Source organism: Siphateles boraxobius, unplaced genomic scaffold, assembly GCF_051911475.1.
Source record: "Siphateles boraxobius isolate OS27281-9 unplaced genomic scaffold, OSU_SipBor_1 2, whole genome shotgun sequence".
Lineage (NCBI taxonomy): Eukaryota > Metazoa > Chordata > Actinopteri > Cypriniformes > Leuciscidae > Siphateles > Siphateles boraxobius.
Genome location: NW_027508810.1, coordinates 13,505,322 through 13,526,420, shown reverse-complemented (window position 1 = coordinate 13,526,420; position 21,099 = coordinate 13,505,322). Strand labels below are relative to the sequence as shown.

The 21,099-nt window shown below is 41.3% G+C and overlaps 1 protein-coding gene across 3 annotated transcripts in view; it reads right to left on the bottom strand.

The window, feature by feature from the left end:
• Positions 1-1,407: 1,407 nt before the first annotated feature.
• The window catches only part of klhl4 (kelch-like family member 4), a 47,553-nt gene continuing 27,861 nt past the window's right edge, over positions 1,408-21,099 (bottom strand). For all 3 annotated transcript variants that reach the window (XM_077236008.1, XM_077236007.1, XM_077236006.1), the window contains 7 exons: positions 18,182-18,394; positions 17,841-18,027; positions 17,403-17,627; positions 15,079-15,241; positions 7,849-8,061; positions 7,134-7,305; positions 1,408-2,859 (listed from right to left, as the gene is read on the bottom strand). In XM_077236008.1, the coding sequence (XP_077092123.1) occupies positions 2,800-2,859; positions 7,134-7,305; positions 7,849-8,061; positions 15,079-15,241; positions 17,403-17,627; positions 17,841-18,027; positions 18,182-18,394 (1,233 nt within the window). In that variant the 3' untranslated portion in view covers positions 1,408-2,799. The remainder of the gene's footprint in view (positions 2,860-7,133; positions 7,306-7,848; positions 8,062-15,078; positions 15,242-17,402; positions 17,628-17,840; positions 18,028-18,181; positions 18,395-21,099) is intronic.

The following is a 21,099-nucleotide window of genomic DNA, read 5'->3' as shown; positions in this document are numbered from 1 at the left end:
ATTATGCATACACATTAAAATGTAAAGCCATGTTCTTTAGAGCCAGGTTGAGTCTGTCTCAGCTAAGTCATTGCAAGGTCTGTTGCAACTTTTACTGGATCTAGTCCAGACTGTCGTGTTTATATTGAATACTTATTTGAGCTCCGCAATAGGTATGCAAAGTAATTTGATGGTCCCAGTGATATCGACAGGAGCATAGATTTATTTTATGTAATGTCTAACAAAATCACACTTGCAAGACACTTGTTTTTTTGCAAGACAAAATTAATTTGTGACATTATTATTAAGTTTTGTGATTTCAGAGAAAGTAAGGTAAATATTCTCAAAATTAGAAAGTTGCTAATACTAATACAACAGATGAAACTTGAAATGTTGTGAGTGGAATTTATATAAGTCTGTACTTTCTTACCTTCATTCAGAGGTCTTGGCATTGATTTCTCAGCTCCTGCTTAGATGAAACAGACACAGCTTTCCATGAACCGGGGGTCAGGTAATTTCAGAAGGCTTTTCAGATATTGCCATTTCCAACATCTGGTGGGACTGAAACAACACCTGCAGCCGTTTCAGCCTTTTGCACTCCCTCTCCACCAATCTTCTGATGTGCTGCACCAATTGCGTTGCATTAATAATCAATTTTTATTCCCTTTGAAATGTTCAGTCTTTGTTTTGCTCTTGCTTTGTTGGAGAAAAAAGAATATAATTGCAATCTATCCATTTTATCAGATACAATCTGGCTTCGGACATTGCTCTGTCCTTTCGCATCACTTTCATCTTCTGACATTTCAGACTATCAACAAATAACACATTAATTTTTTAAAGGTTACACTGCACCAATTCAGGTTATTTTTTTCTAGCCTTGGACCACTTAGGTGAACCTCCTAAGTCTCTGGGCCTGTTTGATTGAAATGCTATTGCCTCTCAATCAATATTTCATATTGATTCAGTTATGTCCTTCATGTAGAATAATGATTCTACCCATTTACTAGATGTACAGTATTGACCACAGTAGTAATCTTGCTGTTATTGTTAGATTTTGACTTCAAATCCATAATGTTTAGCATTAAGATAGGTGCAAGTTGGTAACATGTTGATTTTGTTGCATATGTCATGGTTAATCTTTGTGGTAGTGATACTTAGTGACTTGTTTCATTGGTCGTATTTTCATTTTCAGATATAATTCATTATTAGTTTCAAGACAGTAGTGTCTGTTAGATGTTTTAGATACAAGCCATCTAACAGACACTACAGCTGAGGCAATATGCATCTGATGCTGTACAAGAGACAACCACTGGAGGCCACTGGAGTATTACAAAAAATAAAAAATAAAGGGGCTTGAAACAGCATGTGCAGGACATGTAGTGCCTATTCAGATGGTATACGCCATGGAAATACTCAGGAAAGAGAATAACTTTTTATTTCTAAGTTTCTTCAGCATGCCATAAAAAACAATGAAAAAGTCAACGAAAGCAGTTTCTGTATTACAAATGCGTCACACTAGTAAACTTATTCTTGATCAGCATGTTACATTCCAGTTAAGTCAGGTAATGAGGGTCTTCAATAAAACATTATGGAGGTCAAACAACAAATCAATGTCAGTACATCACAAAACAAGTATTTATATAACAGTTTTAATGACTGATTTTGACGTTATGGTTAAAGACCCCATGATACCAAGAATTGTGTGGCATTTAGTCCATGTCTGTAAGCTTTGAAGTTATATATGTTATTGCATTTGTAAATGCAGACAAAATGAACTTTTGGCAGATATACAAATGTATAATTTTCATGGCTGTGACAAAACTTAAGCCGATTTAATATGAAATGAGCCTTTTGATATATCCCACCCAATCTTACAGTTCGAATAGGGAACATTTCAACACAAAACTGTTTGGCAAGTGATTTCATGGGGTCTTTAAAATATTTAATAATGGAATTCAAACATATTGAAGTAGCATGCCAATATGTTATGATAATAAATTACACTGTACCAGGGACTATATACAATACAAATTACAAAACCTTTAGGCCTACATAAAAGTGAAATATCAATATGATATAATAGTAGATTTTCTACTGTAAACCTTATTACCATTAAAATCATGACTTCCAACACGTGCTAATTACTTTGGTGTTTTTTGTTTATTTGTTTATTTTTTTTATTATTATTATTATTTTTTTTTTGCTTCTATAGTAACTTCATGCTGAACCTAGTCTCAGACAAAATGTGTCTTCAGATTAGAATTGCATGAGTGAGTGTCCACAAACATTTTGGGTAAACCAGGATGATTTGATGCAAGTATACAACTGGAAGTATTCACAGTGGTTTTTAAAATTGTGTATCTAAGATCAAAATACATTTTCCACAAAATTGCACAAGTAAACAAGTATGCTGCTGTCTTTGAAATACATTTGATTTCGATATAGTTAAAAGATAAAAGAATGTCAAAAATGTTGGATGAGATTAACAAGATGTAAATACTAAAATGAAAAGATCTAAAAAAAAAACAGCCTGGATACATTTTCAAAAGTACTATTTTTTTCTCAATATAAAATGTGAAATTTTTTATATAATTTTATTACAGTTAAGTAAAATCGTATAAGCATTTTTTCCCCCAGTCTCTAATAGTGCTGAAATATCTGAGCAAAAACAGAATGAACTGCACACAGTTGTTTAAATCTGTTGAGATGAATCCAGTATTGACGATAGCTTTGTTTAACTTTCTGTACAACGTGAAAAAACCATTCCAAGAGTTGACATTGCATGCCTTTTTGAGGTCAAAGTCCAGGGACTCTGTGCCTTCAAGGCAATTTCACGACCACCACACAGGCCCCAGCTCTCCCGATGTTTAGAAGAACCTCCTGGAATAACAAGAGACAGAGGTTAATGACCAGTGGCCGACCGCAACAAATTCCCTCCTCTGCAGTGCTCTCAGTCACACTCTGTCTACTTACAGCCCATTTCAGGTAATCTTAAGAAAGAGAGAGCAAGAGGGAGCCATGGGAAGCTCAGACAGGATGAAACTAGACTCGAATAGAGTGTTTCTAATGCAGACTGGCTGAGGAAAGAGTGGCTTGTGACACAGTGGAAAACAGATGAATTGCAGGAAATGCTTGCACTTCCTGTTCACAGATGCACATCATCCACGCATTGAAAGAATATTCACAAAGCTGACTGTTTTGACATAATCCAATGTTCTAGAACATTTCTAGGTTCAGTGGACAACTATGGACAGCTAAGATTTATTCAGGAGTATTTCAGTTCAATACAAGTTAAGTTTAACTAACAGTCCTTGTGGCATAAAAACATACATATTAATTTTAAATTGCTCCTCCATTCTTTAAAAAAAAAGCTAAAATTCTGCTTGCAGTGAGGTTCAGTGAACTTACAGCACAATATACGTAATGGGGCCAATGCATAAAAGCTAAAATACTCGGTTTCAAAATTATAGCCACAAGACATAAACAATATGCATGTTTAAGGGATAGTTCACCCAAAAATAAAAATTAGCCCATGGTTTACTCACCCTCAAGTCATCCTAGGTGTATGTGACATTCTTCTTTCAGACGAATACAATCGGAGTTATATTTAAAAATGTCTTGGCTCTTCCAAGCTTTATAATGGCAGTGAATGGATGTTTCTGTTTTGAAGTCCATAAAAGTGCATCTATCCATGATAAAAGTGGTCCACGCGGCTACAGGGGGTTATTAAGGCCTTCTGAAGCGAGCGATGCATTTGTGTAAGAAAAGTTTTCATATTTAAAACTTTGTAAAGTAAAATAACTTCCGGCCAAACAAACATACGGATTCGACTTAAGTCTAAGCGCAACTTATGCAAGTGGGACGTACTGCTGATATTTTAACGCATTCTCATCCTTTGGCGTCATATGTGACGCCATATGACAAAACGGCGAAATACTACGCACATGGCACCCTTTATCGTCAATATAACACGCACTGTGATGGGTAGGTTTAGGTGTGGGGTAGGGTCTGCGTCTCATATTCACGCTAAAGGATGCCAGTCAACTTTATGACGCCTTGGGTTCACGTGTTATATTCACGCTAAAGGGTGCCATGTGTGTAGTATTTCGCCGTTTTGTCATATGGCGTCACATATGCCGCCAAAGGATGAGAACGGGCTCGATATTTACGCTAGTGATGCGCGGGTCGGCTTTTTTTCCAAACCGCGGGTCCCGCTTTTATGAAACTATTTGGCCCGCCCAAGCCCGCCCCAGCCCGCCCTGCACCACTGTATCTATTTTTACAACCCGCCCCGCCCCGCACCCGCGACCGTTAAATAGACATAGGCATTGTAATGTAAATGAAAACAGCCTTTATTTCAGCCTGAAACTGCTCGGAAAAATCGCCCTGTAAACTGGCAACATCATTGAACCATAAATTATTATGAATATGAACCATAAATCAGGTCCTATTAATAAGATACATTTTCAGCATTTACAAAGCAGCGTTTGTATTCATTTAATAGGCTAAACCATTTTTTATTTCTTAGACCCCCCACAAATATGTCTTGACATGCTGGAAGTGCCCGTTTTTTGGCTCTCCTGTTTGTATATTTTTCACACGAGTTGCACTTCACGTAGCCGATACTGCTGTTGTCTCCTGCTGCAACTATTTCTGAGAACCGGTCCCAAACATTAGATATAGAGGCCTGACCTTTTTTTTCTTTTAATTATGTAAATTCCCGACCTCAATTTCTCCTGCACCTCGTCTTCCATCTCCACTTTTATTTCTCCGTTCTTGTTGTCGTGGCTGGCGCGGGAGCTGCTTGGCGCGCCGCTTTCGTGACGTGTCACGTGACGCCAAAGGTTTGCAAACTTTTTTCAAAACAGAAACTGCCATTCACATGTTATTATAAAGCTTGGGAGAGCCAGGACATTTCTAAATGTAACTCCTATTGTATTCATCTGAAAGAAGAATGTCATAAACACCTAGGATGACTTGAGGGTGAGTAAATCATGGGATCATTTTCATTTTTGGGTGAACTATCCCTTTAGGGTGTTGTTATAACCAGTTAACTTTTATTGCCATGAAATTGTAACATCTAAAACACAAAACCGACCATACAAATAAGAGAGCAACTTTACAGCTAAAATAATATACCAGTGATAAAATTATAAGCTTTACATTTCTGCTTTCTGCAAATCATTTAATTAATTGGCCCCATTTACTTCCACTGTAAGTGCGTCACTGTAAAAAACAAAACAAAAAAACTAGAAACTTTTTTTTTTTTGCTGAAATCGCTGTATTGCTGATTATTTGTCCCACTTTTGTACTTAATCCCTCTGAAAATGTTTAACACACTCAAGTGCATCACATGCTGTTTTACAGCAGATAGTTTTACAATCAGTGACTGAATAACAGCATCATCATTAGTGCTGGTTTTCCTGTATATTAGCAGAATTGCAAATGTGATATTGTTTAATAAAATGTAAGTTGAGGGAATGATTCAATTACCCATTCATAAAGTGTCCAATCACTTGCTTCATTCCTGAATGAATCAGTCCTTATGAAATAATCAAATGATTCAATGGCTCACTAATTAAGACTTAACACTGTCTAGTGACAGTTTTAGTTTTACTAGTAAAATATAAGTAACTTAAATGTCTAAAATTTAACTAAGGCCTACTCCTAGCTCAAACCTAAGCCCTGTCTGTGAAAGTGTTTTTCAATTTAAGCGGTTTAGAATGTCCTGCTGTTTTTAGTCATTGAAATACTGCAGGTGCTGTATATGGATCACAAGTCCTCAACTTTGATTTTGTTCACAGTTTTTTCTTCTTCTTCTTCTTCTTCTTTTGAGATGGAAAATTAACTGAAGATTCTCCACCCAGCAACTTCCTGGAACTCTAGGTCACCCGTCTTAAGGATGGTGTTTCACTGACCACTTAGACCACTTAGGCTAAGATGAGCTGCGTAGCCTTCCTGTGGGCAGCTAGATGTTGCAGTCTGAGTCATCCGCACCGGAGCAGATGTAAGAAGTGCATGCAGAGGGGTAGCCCCTGGTTGTCTGCGGGCAGCAGCATCACGCTGGGGCAGGATGTGTTTGACCATCTCCGTCTGCTTCTGTACTGCTGACAACTGCTTGGCAAAGTCATCGTCAGTGTTGTCAAAAAGGCCGGCCTGGGAGAAGGAGGAGTCGAGAATGTGAACTTTGTCAGTCTCCTTTATTTCAGCCAGGTTCAGCAAAGGATGATGTTCCTTGACCACTAGAGTGGACATCTTCTGATCGTTGCCGTACGCAGTTCCTGCATCAACCCTGATTCAGAGCTATTCTCTTGCAGCTCTTTTAGCGCTTTGTCCTGATGTACTTGCAGGATGCCAATAGCGTGCAAGGCAGAGTCCAGTGGCACAGTAAGCCTTGGTGGCAAGTATTTGTTTTGATACATTTCAGGGTTTTGTTCTTAAATATCCTGCCTTGTCATACTCGAAATAAAACTAAACTAAAAAAAAAAGTGCGGCCGAAAACGTACAGGGCTTGGATGGGAGTTGACAGCATTTTGCGGGTATAAATGCACCGCAATTGCATGCTCTACCTGAGGAATCTCTGGGTAACCATTGGCTCTCCCTCCGTCAAGGGCAAGTAAGAGCGGAGGAACCAGCGAAGCGCTTCTGGCAGTAAAAGGTGCCTTCCATGACTTTGTGAGCTCCTCATGCACCTCCTCATGCAAAAGAATCTGGGCAGGGCGGTGCTACGCTGCACTTAGCTGTGCAGTTAATTTTTTAGATGTGACCATGACCACTGCATCAGTCAGTTCTGACGTGACTGACTGATAGGGAACTATGAATAAGGTTAGAAAAATCAACCAGAAATGTACTGTATGGACAACATCACTTTCTGTGGATCTGTATAAATAAGTAAACAAGCCAAAGGAGAAAAACAATTGAATAAAAAATAAAAATTGTGCAATCAGGTCACTGTTTTTTTTAATTATTATTATTTTTTTTATTTCAAGAACCTGAAAAGACATATAAATCAATACAATCGTATAACTCCATTGGTATTTTTACAATGAATATATTTTTGTAGCTATGATAAGCTCTAAAAAAATTATCGGGTAGAAAATTGTGAGTAAAACAAAAAGTAAAGCCTGATTTAAACATGGACTCAATGCACCCACCTCAGTCCATTCATTGTTCTGTGCATCATAGGACTCAACACTGTTTAAGTAGGTCTGACCATCATAGCCTCCGACCGCATATAACCTGTCTCCCAGCAAACACACCCCCACTGCATCCCGGGGGACGCTCAGGGAGGACACTGTGGTCCATGTGTCAGTTTTGGGGTCATACCTGTGAATGCAGTACAGAACATATGAGACGAAATACAACACAATAGAAAAACAATGCTAGCACTATCAATATAAGCCAGTGAAAAAAAAAGATCATTAATAAATGTATTTTAATGTAAATTCTATTGTATTTTAGCTAGTTATTTACTTATACATTGGCTTCAAAATTATTTGCTTTTAGACACTGAGCCTTTTTCCCCAACTGTTTCACCATTTGATCTAACATTTCATAATGTTAACAATTTTTACTCCACATTGGTATAAGCTGTAGTTCGAATCATCACCAGCAGGAGGCGTTTAACACCAGATTACTGAACTACAGTGGTTTCCAACAACATTCCTCAATAACAAGGTAACAGTGATTTCACAATGAAGTAAGGTGTGTCCAGATTTGCAAATAAATGTGCAAATTATAGTACTTGGCACCCGTAACTATATCTGCTGAGACTCACAACCTGCTTTTGTGGGGTGTTGTTGTCATTATTATGAAGACAATTAGATGTTGGGTTTCTTTCTTCCCAGATGTTGTGTCATTGTAGCTTACCTCTCCACACAATCAGACAGACGAGAACAATGGTTTGATGCTGGTGCATCATGTCCTCCGACTGCATACAAGAAACTGTTATATGTGGCCACACCCACTCCTCCCCTCCTCTTTGACATCGGTGCACACATGCTCCATTTATTGGTGTGGGGATCAAAACATTCCATTGATCGCAGACAGGAGCTTCCATCACGACCACCGACAGCAAACAACCTGTAAATATATAAAGACAAAAAATACATTCGCAGCATATTTTACTTTAGTACTGTGAAGTATTTCAGGGTGAAACAGGATGGTCAATGACTTTAATTTTTTTGCAAGTGGGAAAATGCCTTTACTAGACCAAGCTTAAAATACTTACAACAACATTTTTCCACATTTGATTGGTTATTTGGCATATGTTATCGAAACATATGTTATTAAAACAGGAGTTTTGTAAATAAACAAAGAAAATGTTTTATCAATAAAGTCAGCATGAAACATCTCGGTTACATATTTAACCCTCGTTCCCTGAGGAGGGAACGGAGATGTTACATCAGTGACTTACGAATGGGGTTTTACTTAGAAAGCCTATCAACTTTGAGTATTACAAAATGAGCCAATGGCAAAGAAATGCCCTGGGTCTGCGGAATTTGTATAGCGTAACTCCACCCTACCTCGTGGGTATATAAGGAACTACGCTGGCAACATGCAGAGATGTTTTCCTGCTGAGTAGCTGAGACTGAACTCCAGGCCTTTCCAGCGGAACAGTGGAAGTGGCAGCGAGACGTAACGTCTCCATTCCCTCCTCAGGGAACGAGTCTAATCACTCCATCTCGGCTGTCTTCCAGTGCCCTGCGTAAGTCTAAGCTCCCTGTCGTGAGAGTAGCACGGACGAAGGACTCCTACTTAACACAGGAATACCAAGATACACTGGGAAGCATATCTCAGTGGAAATATGCAAACAATGCCTGCCCGAAGGGAGGAGTTACAGAATACACATATGACCCGCGAGCGGGATGATATTGGAGAACACTGGGGTATCCAGCCCGCAGGGTTTGTAAATATGCACGTGGGGGTCACCCAAGTGGGGAACATGGAGGCACCTAGCCAACACGAAAGCTGCTGCAGGCATAGACTGTGGCGTTGACGTCAACCTCTTCTTCCAAAGAACTGAATTTCTTCATTCATCTCCGGAAGACTCCAGCCCACCTTGTGATGCAGCGATCGACATCGTTTCATCATCTGGAGTGCCGAACGAGATGTGGGGCGGGTCCAAAGGCCGGCAGGCAATCTCATCCTGCACGCTCGCGGGTTGCAGTGCACTAGAGGGGGGTGTGGCCCGAGGAGGAATCGCCGGGGTTCTGATCCACACCGTAACCCTCAGGTCACCCTGGCCACTAGCCAAAGTATCGCCTCTCTTGGAGGGGATAGAATGGGCAGAGGGGACTCTACCCCCACAGAGGTCATTGAGTCTTGACCAAAGCATTGCGATGGCTCCCTTCGAATAATCCACAAACGCTGCCTTAGCGTGATCTAAGCCTAAAGACACAAGGCAGCTATTGTGCCCATCAGATGACAAAACAAATCGAAGGATGAGACATCTTTAAAAAGACGTGCCACGCGCAAGCTCTTTTTGTGAGAGGAAAAAGCTCAGCAGAGTGATGAAGCACCCAGGGAGAATCACACACACTGATGGCAGCCGTTGCACCAACACACTGGAGAGCCGCTCATCTCGTAGTATCAAAGATCTCAGATACAGGCTTGCAGAGGAGTGAAGAGATGCTCTTGGCTCTGAAGCAAAAACATATCTGCATGTTGCCAGCGTACTTCCTTATATACCCACGAGGTAGGGCGGAGTTACACTGTGTAAATTCCACAGACCCATGGCATTTCTTTGCCATTGGCTCGTTTTGTAATATTCTAAGTTGATAGGCTTTCTAAGCGAAACCCCATTTGTCAGTCACTGACGTAACTGGAAGTGACTGAATGAAAGGGAACTGAAGTTGTTGTGGTATTTTCTTCCCTATTGTGACGTATATCCATGTCAAAAGTTTTCTCAAAAAAGAAAAAAGAAAAAAGAATGTAGGGTGGGACTTGATTGTCTCCATCGGAAATGTGAGTTTACAATTAATTGCACACTACTGCCCTCCTGCATCACCACAGTTAGAAATGAACTTTTTTATTGAGCGGTTTTATTTGCCCTGAAACAGAAATTGGAGTAATATTTTTATCTAAATGTCAAAACTTGCTCTTCTTGCATATGTCATAGACATAAAGTGAGCAAGTGAGGCTGCAGTTAAACCAACCGCATTCATATACAACAATCTGAAAAAAAAACAAGTCCTGGAGTTTTAGTCACACATCACAATACATTAGTAAAATCAGTAGAAACTTCCATTTTTTATATGTATATTAAAAGCAATAATTGCATGGTTTAAGTGAGCACAGTAAGACCACATGCCTTAAGAAAAATAAATAGTTTAAATTTCATGTTAACTTTAAGTGAAATATGAAAGAAATGTGTATTTTTCTTTTTCAAACTACTAACTTTCTCAAAAATACTGAGAATTACGCTGATAAAAAATAAATATTTGAGATATATTTCAGATGAGGGTTGGTGAACTTCTTTCGCTTTCTTTCAGGGTTTTGAGGATTTCTTTGTGAAATGTAAAAATTCCTAAATATTGTGGTTAAAGTTTATGGTCATATGAAACAACATTTTCTATTATATTTTAATTTTATTCTCTATTATAGATTTTATAGGCATAAAAACCTTCAATAAAAGAAAGTAAACCTCTCTCACTGTCGGACAACACATTGGTGCAAAGAAACCTTGGACATGACCAAGGTATTGAGAAATGTCTCGGTTATGTATGTAACCCTCGTTCCCTGAGTAGGGAACGGAGACGGTCCGTCGTGACGACGAATGGGGTTTCGCTTAGAAAGCCTATCAACTTTGAGTATTACAAAACGAGCCAATGGCAAAGAAATGCCATGGGTCTGTGGAATTTGCATGGCGTAACTCCGCCCTACCTTGTGGGTAATAAAAGGAGGATGATTTAAGAATATGACCCGGAGGGGGATGCATATGGAGAACACTGTGGTGTCCAGCCCCCAGGCTGGAATATTTTAACCCCAGGAGTGGCAAGGTGGCTTGCCAAGGGAAAGACACATGCTCAGAGGGGCTTACAGTGGAAATACACATGTGGGGGTCGCCAAGAGGGGGGACCATGCACATGGAGGCACCTAGCCAACGCAAAGGCCTAGACACTGGCGTCGACGTCAGCAGTGCTGGAGGAACTCAGGGCTTTCGAGAAGCTCACCTGAGGAAAATATTGCACGTATCCAGGCACGTATTGCACGTATCCTGTTGCGGTATTGTCTGAGCGGACGTGTTGACCCTTGAGCAATGCAAGAGAGCAGTGCAGAGCAAGGCGTACTGCCAGCAACTCGAGGAAATTGACATGCTAAGGGCGCTGGGGTCCTGTCCAGGAGCCCGCGGCAGCGTGTCCATTGCGCATGGCGCCCCAGCCTGTGGTGGAGGCATGTGTTGAGACAACAACATGCCTGGAAACTCGTTCCAGGGGCACTCAGCCTGTAGAAAACTGAGATTCGACCATGGGATGAAGGTCTGACGGCAGATCGGAGTATTGCTCTCATATGAGCAATCCGAGCGGCGATGCTGCGGAGCTGCGGCTGCCCCAGGAGCCTCTGAAATAACTTCAGTGGAACCGCACTCTTGCACTCGATTTGTCTCAGGCAAGTCAGCAGTGGCTGAGCAGAGAAGGCGACCGAGGCGATACAGAGAAAAGAGATCCTCTGCACAGGGCAAAGTTTGCACTTTTCCCAGTTGACCCAAAGGCCCAGATGAGCTAGGTGCCGGAGCACTAGGTCCCTGTGTTCGCAAACCTGGTCTCGAGAGTGAGCTAGGATTAGCCAGTCGTCAAGATAGTTCAGGATGCAAACCCCGTGTTCCTATGGAGGAACAAGGGCTGCCTCGACGACCTTCGTGAAGGTGCGAGGAGACAGGGCTAGCCCGAATGGGAGAACGGCGTACTGATATGTCCGCCCTTTGACAGCAAACCGCAGGAATGGTCTGAGTCGAAGGAGAACGTAGACATAAAAGTGGGCGTCCTTCAGGTTGATCGCTGCAAACCAATCCTGTGGCCGCACACATTCGAAAATGAGTTTGGCCAATAGCATCTTGAACGGCAGCCTGTGAAGGGGGTGTTCAAGACGTGCAGGTACAGGATTGGCCGTAACCCACCGGATTTCTCCGGGACAATGTAATAGGGGCTGAGAAACCCGAACCTCATTTCGGCTGGAGGGACAGTCTCGATCGCACCCTTCGCCAGTAGGGTGGCAACCTCCGCTTACATGACAGGGGCATTGCCACCGATCATAGTGGAGCGGACTCCCCAGAAGCGGGGTGGAGAACGTGCGAACTGAATCGCATACCCGAGCCTGATTGTTCGGAGGACCCGGCAGGACAGGTTGGGAGCTGTAGCCAGGCTCCCAAGAACTGTGCCAGCAGGGTCAAGCGAAGTACAGATGTCCCCTCGGTGGTGCAGCGAAGCGGAATGACCGGCCCGGACGTGGGTGGCATAGCGGCCCGGTGTGGGTGCATGGTCATTAGCCACAACCTGATAGAGGAGGCCAGGAAAGGACCAGCGTTCCACGGGGGCCTGCTCTGCCAGGGGTCTGGCGACAGATGGGGGAGAGAGTGGTGTGACCTGTGGCAGCACACACTGTCATCCGAGAACTCTGTGACAGAGGGGGACGAGAGTGGCGAGGCCCGTGGGCAACGCACACCGTCATCCGAGAACTCTGTGTGCTCAGAGATGGAAGTCAGTTTTTAGAAGAAGAGGTTCTGCCCCGGCCCTCCCCGGGGGGAAGGAGTGGACCTTCTACCATTCCTGGAAGAACTGAACACCATCTCTGAGAAGCCGGCTCAGCGGCACCGCTAGCCTGGCATAAGCGGGGCGCGGGGCCAGAGCGGGCTGGGAAGCCTTCCTGTGGACACCTCCACGGCGCGGCCCGGTGAAGGCTGCTGCTGTGGCTGGGCGGGAGGGACGAGGTCGCAGAAGAGCGCCCTCTGCGGCGAGCAGGCTGAGGATTCTGAGCCGATGGCTGTGGAGGCAGCAACAGGCCATCGGGGCAGAATATGTTTTATAGCCTCAGTCTGCTTCTGGGCGGCCGAGAACTGTTGGGCAGAGTCCTTGACCGCGCTGCCGAAGAGGCCAGTCTGGGATATGGGGGAGTTGAGGAAATGGGTTCGCTCAGCCTCGCGCATATCAACCAGGTTAAGCCAGAGATGTCTGACCACGCATGTCGACATCTTCTGACCCAGGGAGCGTGTGGTCACCTTTGTCGCTCATAGAGCGAGGTCGGTGGCGGCATGCAGCTCTTAGATGAGCCCTAAATCAGCTCTACCCTCCTGCATGTCATTGAGCACCCTGAAGGATGGCAATAGCATGCAGTGAGGCGGCAGCCTGCCCCGTAGCTCTGTAGGTCTTTGCCACCGGAGTAGACAAAAAACCTACTGGCATTGGAGGGGTGCTTAGGGTCGCCATGCCAGGTGGAGGCGCTGTGGGGACACAGATGTGTAGCCACAGAACACTCCACATGGGGAACCCCAGTGTACCCTTCGCTGCGGTCTCTGCGGGGGCAGAGAAGGCGGAAGAGGCCGCTGAGCAGGCGCGAAAAGTCAAAAGAGACTCCCACAATCTCATGACCTCTTCATGCACGTCCAGGAAGAAAATAATTGATGGCGGGTGCTGGTGTCAGCACGCGCCGCCTCAAAAACCAATCGTGCCGGGAAAGCATGGCTGTCAACACTGGATCAGACTCGGCAATGCTGGCACACCTGAAGGCGGCAGCACAGCCGAATCCTCATCTCCAGAGGACTCCAGCCCGCCTTGTGATGCGGCGATAGACATGATTTCATCTTCCGGGGCACCAAATGAGATGCTGGGCCAGCCGACGTCACTGAACACGTCTGGTCAGCGATCTCATCCGGAAACCGCACGGGTTGCAATGCGAGAGAGGTGTGTGTGAGGAGAAATCGTAGTTTTTTTCCACATCAACTGCCTCTGGCCACCCTGGTCACCAGCCAAAGTATTTCCTCATGTAGAGAAAATAGATTGGGGTGTGGATGAGGGGACTCTCACTCTAATGAGGGCATTGAGTCTCGACCGCGACATTGCGATGGTCATGTTCCCGCAATGAAAACATGACGCATCCATGAACGCTGCCCGAGCGCGATCTATTTTTTGCCCACAAGGTGTTGTACAAGATGTCTGAAGACCCATAAAAACAAACACAAAACAAGATTACATTTTAAAATTGTAAAACACAAACAAGACCAGCAACTACAAATCAGCTATGATTAAAAGCCAGAGAAAATAGATATGTTTAGAGCTTTGATTTTTTTTTTTTTAAATAAGTAGGCTTTTTACAAAGTTTTGGTGGAGCAATGACAAAAGATTTTAGCCCGGGAACATTTAGCAGTCTCTGGTTGGATTACCTTAGAGACCTTACTGAGGCCTTTTACAATGTTACTAATAATTTCGAGCATTTTTATATCAGGGAGACCTTGGGTTTGCAGAGAGTCTTGGCGAGGGATCCCTGGGTCAGAAGAGGCTGACAACCCCTTTCCTACAGAGATTCTAAAAGATGTTCTGTTGAAAAGACTGATCAATTAATCACTTTGAAAACTAGGACAGTGGGCTCTAGAGGTAGGCTTGAAGGGTTTGTTTTTGACCTGGTCATAGTCATCAGTCAATGTTCTGCTAGATTTAAAACCAGCCTCTGTTTTTTTTTTTTTTGGATAAAGCTAACAGCAGCTTGCCTGCCACTCAAGTGAATTTAATGTAAAAGACACTAGAGATGCTTTGGTCTCAGAGCCTATTAACTCCCGTCTGGCTGAACAAGGTTACGCAGTGTATTGGATACAGTAATTCAGACCTCATCATGAGGAGAATCCATGGAGGAAAGTGATCAGCCACAGCACACTGCACATACTGTATGCTGCTGTTAGAATTTTTTTTTTTTTTTTTTTTTTTTAGTGAATTAAATTCCAAATTAAAATGTTTTGCATATTACAATATTACTACAGTGGTAATATAGTGTAGTATCCCCTGTCTGAATTTAGATTTTTCAGTTATTCTGTAAGGAGCAGCGATTTTTTTAATTGTATGGTAGCGCAACAATCCTACAAAAGAAAAAAAGAACAAATGAATTCCTTACTTTCCATTGAGAGCAGTGACTCCGACAGTGCTGCGCGGGGTGGACATACTGGCCACATAATTCCACTGCCTCGCCTGCGGGTCCCACCTTTCTACTGTGTTCAAATAGCTCCATCCGTCATGGCCTCCCACTGCATACATGGGCCCCTCCAGCACAGCAATTCCTTTTTGAAGAAATAAATAAATAAAACAAGTAAAGAGAAAGACTCTGGGCTCAGCTTTTGATGGTGCACGGCATACATTCAACAAATGCACAATCCAATATAAATTGTCTGTCTTAGTCTTTGTATTGTAGTGAAACTAGCAAATGGCAAAATTCAAATGGAAATACCATGGATTTAATTTCCATAGGAGCACTTCATCAGTAGCTAAAGACATTCTTCCGGTCTGACTCTGAGGACGAGAGCCCTGTGGTAAGCATTGAGTATTCATGGTGCATCTCGCTGCTCCCTTTACAGAAAAGGTCCCTCATGTTTCTATTATAAATCTCTGGCTGTCGCTTTTGGGGGCTTGACATATAAATCGTCTCTTGACCGACATTTTGGTTCTGATATTGCAGTGCACTTTATAGACCTCAATGAGCAACCTTTGAGTGTCCGTTTTATGGGATTATTGTACAATGCATTTTCTCCTCTACGAGTTTAAATTGCCTGCCATATTTTTTATATACATTTTTATGGGCAGCCCAGATTGCCTTTATTAATTTACATGGTTGTTTTGATGTGTCAGTGTGACCACCGAGTTATTTTTATAGTTATTTCCTGAGGCATGGGTGTTAAAGTTACAATTTCTATTATGTCCCACCTTATTGAAATAGTTGAGCAGCAATAAGGCTTGCTTTTATTGTATAACACATACACTTAATTTTCTATTCAAATGCAATTGTCAATTTAGGTTAGTGTATTTGGTGCTGAAATTATCAACTGTCACGAGTAAGATTCAATGTCAAGAAAGCCAGCACTATTACTGCATGTGGCGAGCAGGACGGGGTCGAGTGACGTGAGAGAATGGCGTGAATCGATTAATGATGAATGACACCTGTGAGCCACACCGGTCTCGTATCTCTCACGGAGGAGCGGAAGCATAAAAGGAGGAGCGACGACTGTGAAGATCGAGAGAGGAACAGGCCTGAACTTGTGTTTTGTTTCTGTTTTGTGTTGCCTGCAGTCGTCCGTGAGGGGCTGCTGGCTTATACTTCTGTTTTTGTATTTGTTTTATTTTGTTATTAAAATGTGTTGAATGTTCACTGGTTCCCGCCTCCTTCTTCCCACAACCTTCTTTTTTTTTGCATCTGTACTAAACATGTTAAAGATTGTAAATGCAACAATAACAGACAAAACATGTAGGTTTTAATGCCACCTTTTGCAAACTAATTGCAAATGTTTTCATGCAAGTGTAATCTATTAAATGTAATCTACAAATCATTAAGTTGCCTAACTCACGTGCCTTTGTTAGTTTGATACACCCCCTGAAACATTCAAAATAAAGCTTCAAAGATCCAACAGAAAGTGTTGTTCAATAAAACAGGTTCAAGTTGTGTTACTTGTCTCCTCTACAGATTACTCTCTAATGCATCTACCCTTAAATGGAAATTAAAGCAAATTGGCTTAATAAATAAATTAATATTAATTTATGATCTATATCCTCATAATAGAAGAACTTCTTCTTCTTTAACAGCTGATTAGCAATGTATTCCTATTAGTTTATAAGTTAGGCCTACCAGGTGAACTAGCTTCATTAATAATCATGAGCAAAGCCTTATAACTTACAGCATACAGAATGGCTTTATAAATGTGAGGTCGTTTCTGTTCTCTTTACAGAAGTTATGTTTAAATGTTGTTTCCCCTACACTAAAAACTACAAAGCTTTGATCATAAAACTAAACATTTAAATGTCATCTTACTAAGACATTATAGGGAGATATAGAGTGACAACTGATATTTAGATTAATTTTATGAAAGAAGTTTTCTTTACTATTATAAAGATCTCATTGGTTTACATTACAAGCTCTCAGTATTTCATCCTGCATCGCAACTGCAGCAAATTGCATATTTTTGCTCCGTTTGAGCCTGTTTTGTTGTTGTTGTTTTGCTTCCTCAAATGTGAGCTCCATATTCTCATTTATCATAATATATGGGCCATAAAAGCCTGATGTATCAAATGATACTGAACAAAAACAAAAGCAATTTATTTTTCTGTTTAAAGGTTCAGCAAAATATTCCATTTAAAAAAAATTGTGAAAAGTAAACCTTACTGTGTAACAGTTTTTAATATATGAACATGCTGTGCTGTGTCACAAATATCTGAAGCATTCAAAGAACGCACCTAATCCGTGTCTGTGGGTTGACATTGGAGGCATGGTGGACCACACTTTTGTGATTGGATTGTAGCACTCCACCATGTTAGAGGTCTTGAGCCCATCCCTTCCTCCTACCACATAGAGTTTGTTGTCGATCACTGCCACCCCGAACTGAAGTCTTCGCCCATTCATGATGCCAACCTGGATCCATTTGTTTGTGCGAAGGTCATACTTCTCTATTGTAGTGGACCCTAAATGTAGACAGACTCTTAGTTTATTGTTAGTTGTAGATTTACATCCTGCACTGCTAAAAGCTGTCAGCGACAAAAAGTCTCTCAGAGACAAAATCAAATAGATAATGACTTGAATTCTGTTGAACATCCTGTGTACAAAACAAATCTATTTTATGACAATGACATGCACTGCTATAAAAAAAGTCAGGAAAGAGCTAAATAATGGTCCACCTTTAGAGGCGTCCATCCCTCCTACAGCGTAGAGTGATCCAACAGTGGATTTCCGTGGTTTGGTTCTTGGGCTCTGTAGCATGGGACGGCGCTCTGGTAAAAGATGGTACTTCATGGCTTCCATCAGGAGCTTCTGGCATTCCAGGTCTTCTGAAAACATCTTATTGTTTTCCAGATCAGCAAGAAGCTAAATCAAGAAAATAGTGTATTAACATCCAACAGAAAAGGGGCTAAACAGTGGAATGTTGAAAAATAACATTTAAATATTAGATAAGGTTTTTAGGTATTACATTCAATTGTATGAAACGAACAACAGTCTCATTTGCATGTTATTGGCAAACCTGTGGCGGTAAAAGGGGGAGTCGAATATATGCCAGTAATACTCCTAGATCCTGCTGCCGGGGCTGCACATCATAGCGAACCCACATCATCAGTGCTTGAAAAATCGTTTCTTCATCTGGAACATTGATTTCATCACTTGCCAAAAGCTTGACAATTTCCATTGTGGGTAGCAGGAGGAACTCCTGATTCTGAATGACCTCTAAAAAGTGTTCCTGAAATATTAAGGAATTGTTTTCGCTTATATTATAAATCTGTGAGACATTGATAAATGCAATGAGATGTTAATTGCAAGTCCTGAACTACATGTACAATTCAAAAATATATTGATTTACGCCTATTCAATTAAATACTTAAATGTTTTCTCGCTGTGTCTAATGCAGTAATCCAGTTGTTAAGTTTGACGTTACATGTGACCACTTGTACAAACACTTCTTCAGATTCCAAACACAAACATATATACACGTATGTGCTGTAGTACTACCAAAAACTCATGATCCTAATCTTTATCTCCATATCGTGTGAGCCTTTTTTGTCTCGATAGTCCACTTTAAACATTCTACTGTTAAAGTATCATTAGAGTGTTAGTAAACTGTCTGATTAAAGGGGACCTATTGTACAAAATTCAATTTTACACGGTGTTTGAACATAATTGTGTGTCGGCAGTGTGTGAACAACCACCCTATAATAGTAAAAATCCACCCACAATTTAATAATCATGTGATGCGCCATCTGACATCTTTAAAATGCATGCAAATAAAAAACTTTCATGATGAAGAAGAACTGAAATGTCACAGGAGCATGACCACTATAGAAATGATAATCAAAACCAAACAGATGTTTCAGTTTTTGGTAGAGTATCTGAGGCACGAGCTGTACAGGTTTCACCCTCTTCTAGACAGCGGGGTGAGGAGCAGCAGCTCATTTGCATTTAAAGATACCTGCACAAAAACATCATGTTTTTCATTCCACTCAAAAATGAAATATATTTACAACATGGTATAATAAATGATCCACGTGGTATTTTCAGCTGAAACTCCACAGACACTTGGGACTTATATTACATCTTTTAAAAAAGGGGCATACTAGATCCCCTTTAATATCTGCTAACACTTTATTTTGATGGTCCCCCAATAGACATTCTACTGACTTCAAGTAACTATGTAATTACACGCCAGCTTTTTTAAACTAACCCTAAAACTATAACCTAGTAGTCTCTAATGAGAGTCAGTTGACCTGTAGTAACAAATTACTGAGAGTTGGCTGACATGTTCGTAGTTGCAAAATTAGTAGAATGTCTGAAGTGGATTATCGAAATAAAGTGTAATCCCTCTGCACTGAAACAAAATATAACATCTTGTTTTGAAATATGCATTTTTGAGAATCTAATAAATGTTTAAAAATATGTCATATCAGCAATATAATGATCTGCTCCAGCTCCACAAGGACGTCCACAAGGACATCCAAGTTGCTCTCTGATAAAACCATTTTGCAAGGTTCAACTTGTAGAGGATGCCGGATATCTCTCTAACAAGCTTGTGCATTACTTATGGCACTTCCAGAGTCTCCTTTGTGCATCAGAAGTAATCCCCATTGATTCTGTTGCAAATAAGGGTAGTAAACATCCTATTGATCATTAATCAGATCTAAACAGCATCATCTCTGCTAAAGCCGTGCCTGGGCTCTTGGAGCTTAGCTCAAACACAGATAATTAAATGAGTGCCATGCATTGATTTTTAGCCCCTCCTCAATATAGATTTAAACTCTACTTCTTCTGGTGACATTGATATAGATTAATTATTCACAATTACCATCACAAGCACCCTGGCAATTAATTGAATACATTAATTCTGTTTCACTGCAAACATTCATTTAAAGGCCTCTCAGGGCATATATTTTAGGCAAGGGCATTAAACTGAACAGCAAGTAACAGTTCCTGCAGCAATATTATTGTGAGAGGCACAAGGCTCCATAATATCTAAATGGATTAAATTGTAAGGGAGGATGTGAGAATTTAAAGGGTTGGACCAAATCTAATGTATTCATGAGGGGAAATTTGACCTAGAGCAGTGTTTGTGTTCTCAGTCATTTATCTAAGCATTCTCTCAGTTGCTTTATTCTGCACATGCTTTTCCTCTTGTGACTGCAAAAGAACTTTTACATTCAAAAGAAAATACTTTGACTTCCAGCATAGCATGCTACAGGCCAAAGATGTCTTGAACTGAGACATTAACCAATGTAAGACTGCAGCTACTCACACATGCACACAAACAAAGATGTAATGTCAGGATGAGACAGAAACGAGGAAAAACAAGCTGATCAAAAAAGAACTTTATAATCTGAACACCACAGCAAGCAAACCAGGAAGCTCTGTTAACGCTGTGTTCATTACTGAACTGATGGAACAGGAAATTTTCTGCTTGTGTTCTCTGATTAGATTAACCTCTCTGCTCTGGAAAGCTCTTTGTAAACAGCCTGTGCAGATGTCCTTCAGGAGATAACAGCTATCTTCCTAAGTTGTTTCTGCACTTGGGCAGAGAAATGCCCATCAAGCAAATGTGCTCTGTGGATCCTTGGGCTCCTGAGAATACTTAATGTATTGGCATTATTTAACCAAAGCTGCTTTTGCTATATTTCTCACACATCAAAGAGCTCTGCACACCCCTTTAAACTGACCGCATGCTGAGATACAAAATGTCGCATCAAGTAATTTTATGCTTGGAATTCTCTATGTCAGTGACAAGGTTTTAAAACTTCTGGTATTTCCTGTTTTTGAATGTTTCATACAATGAAAACTGGAGCGGTCAAGCAGGGCAACAAAAAACTCTCCTTTTGAGTAAGTCATCTTACGTTAGCAGTAGTTTCTTACATGAAAATATTATGTCTAGAATTGTTTCTATGATAACAGAAATTTTAATTT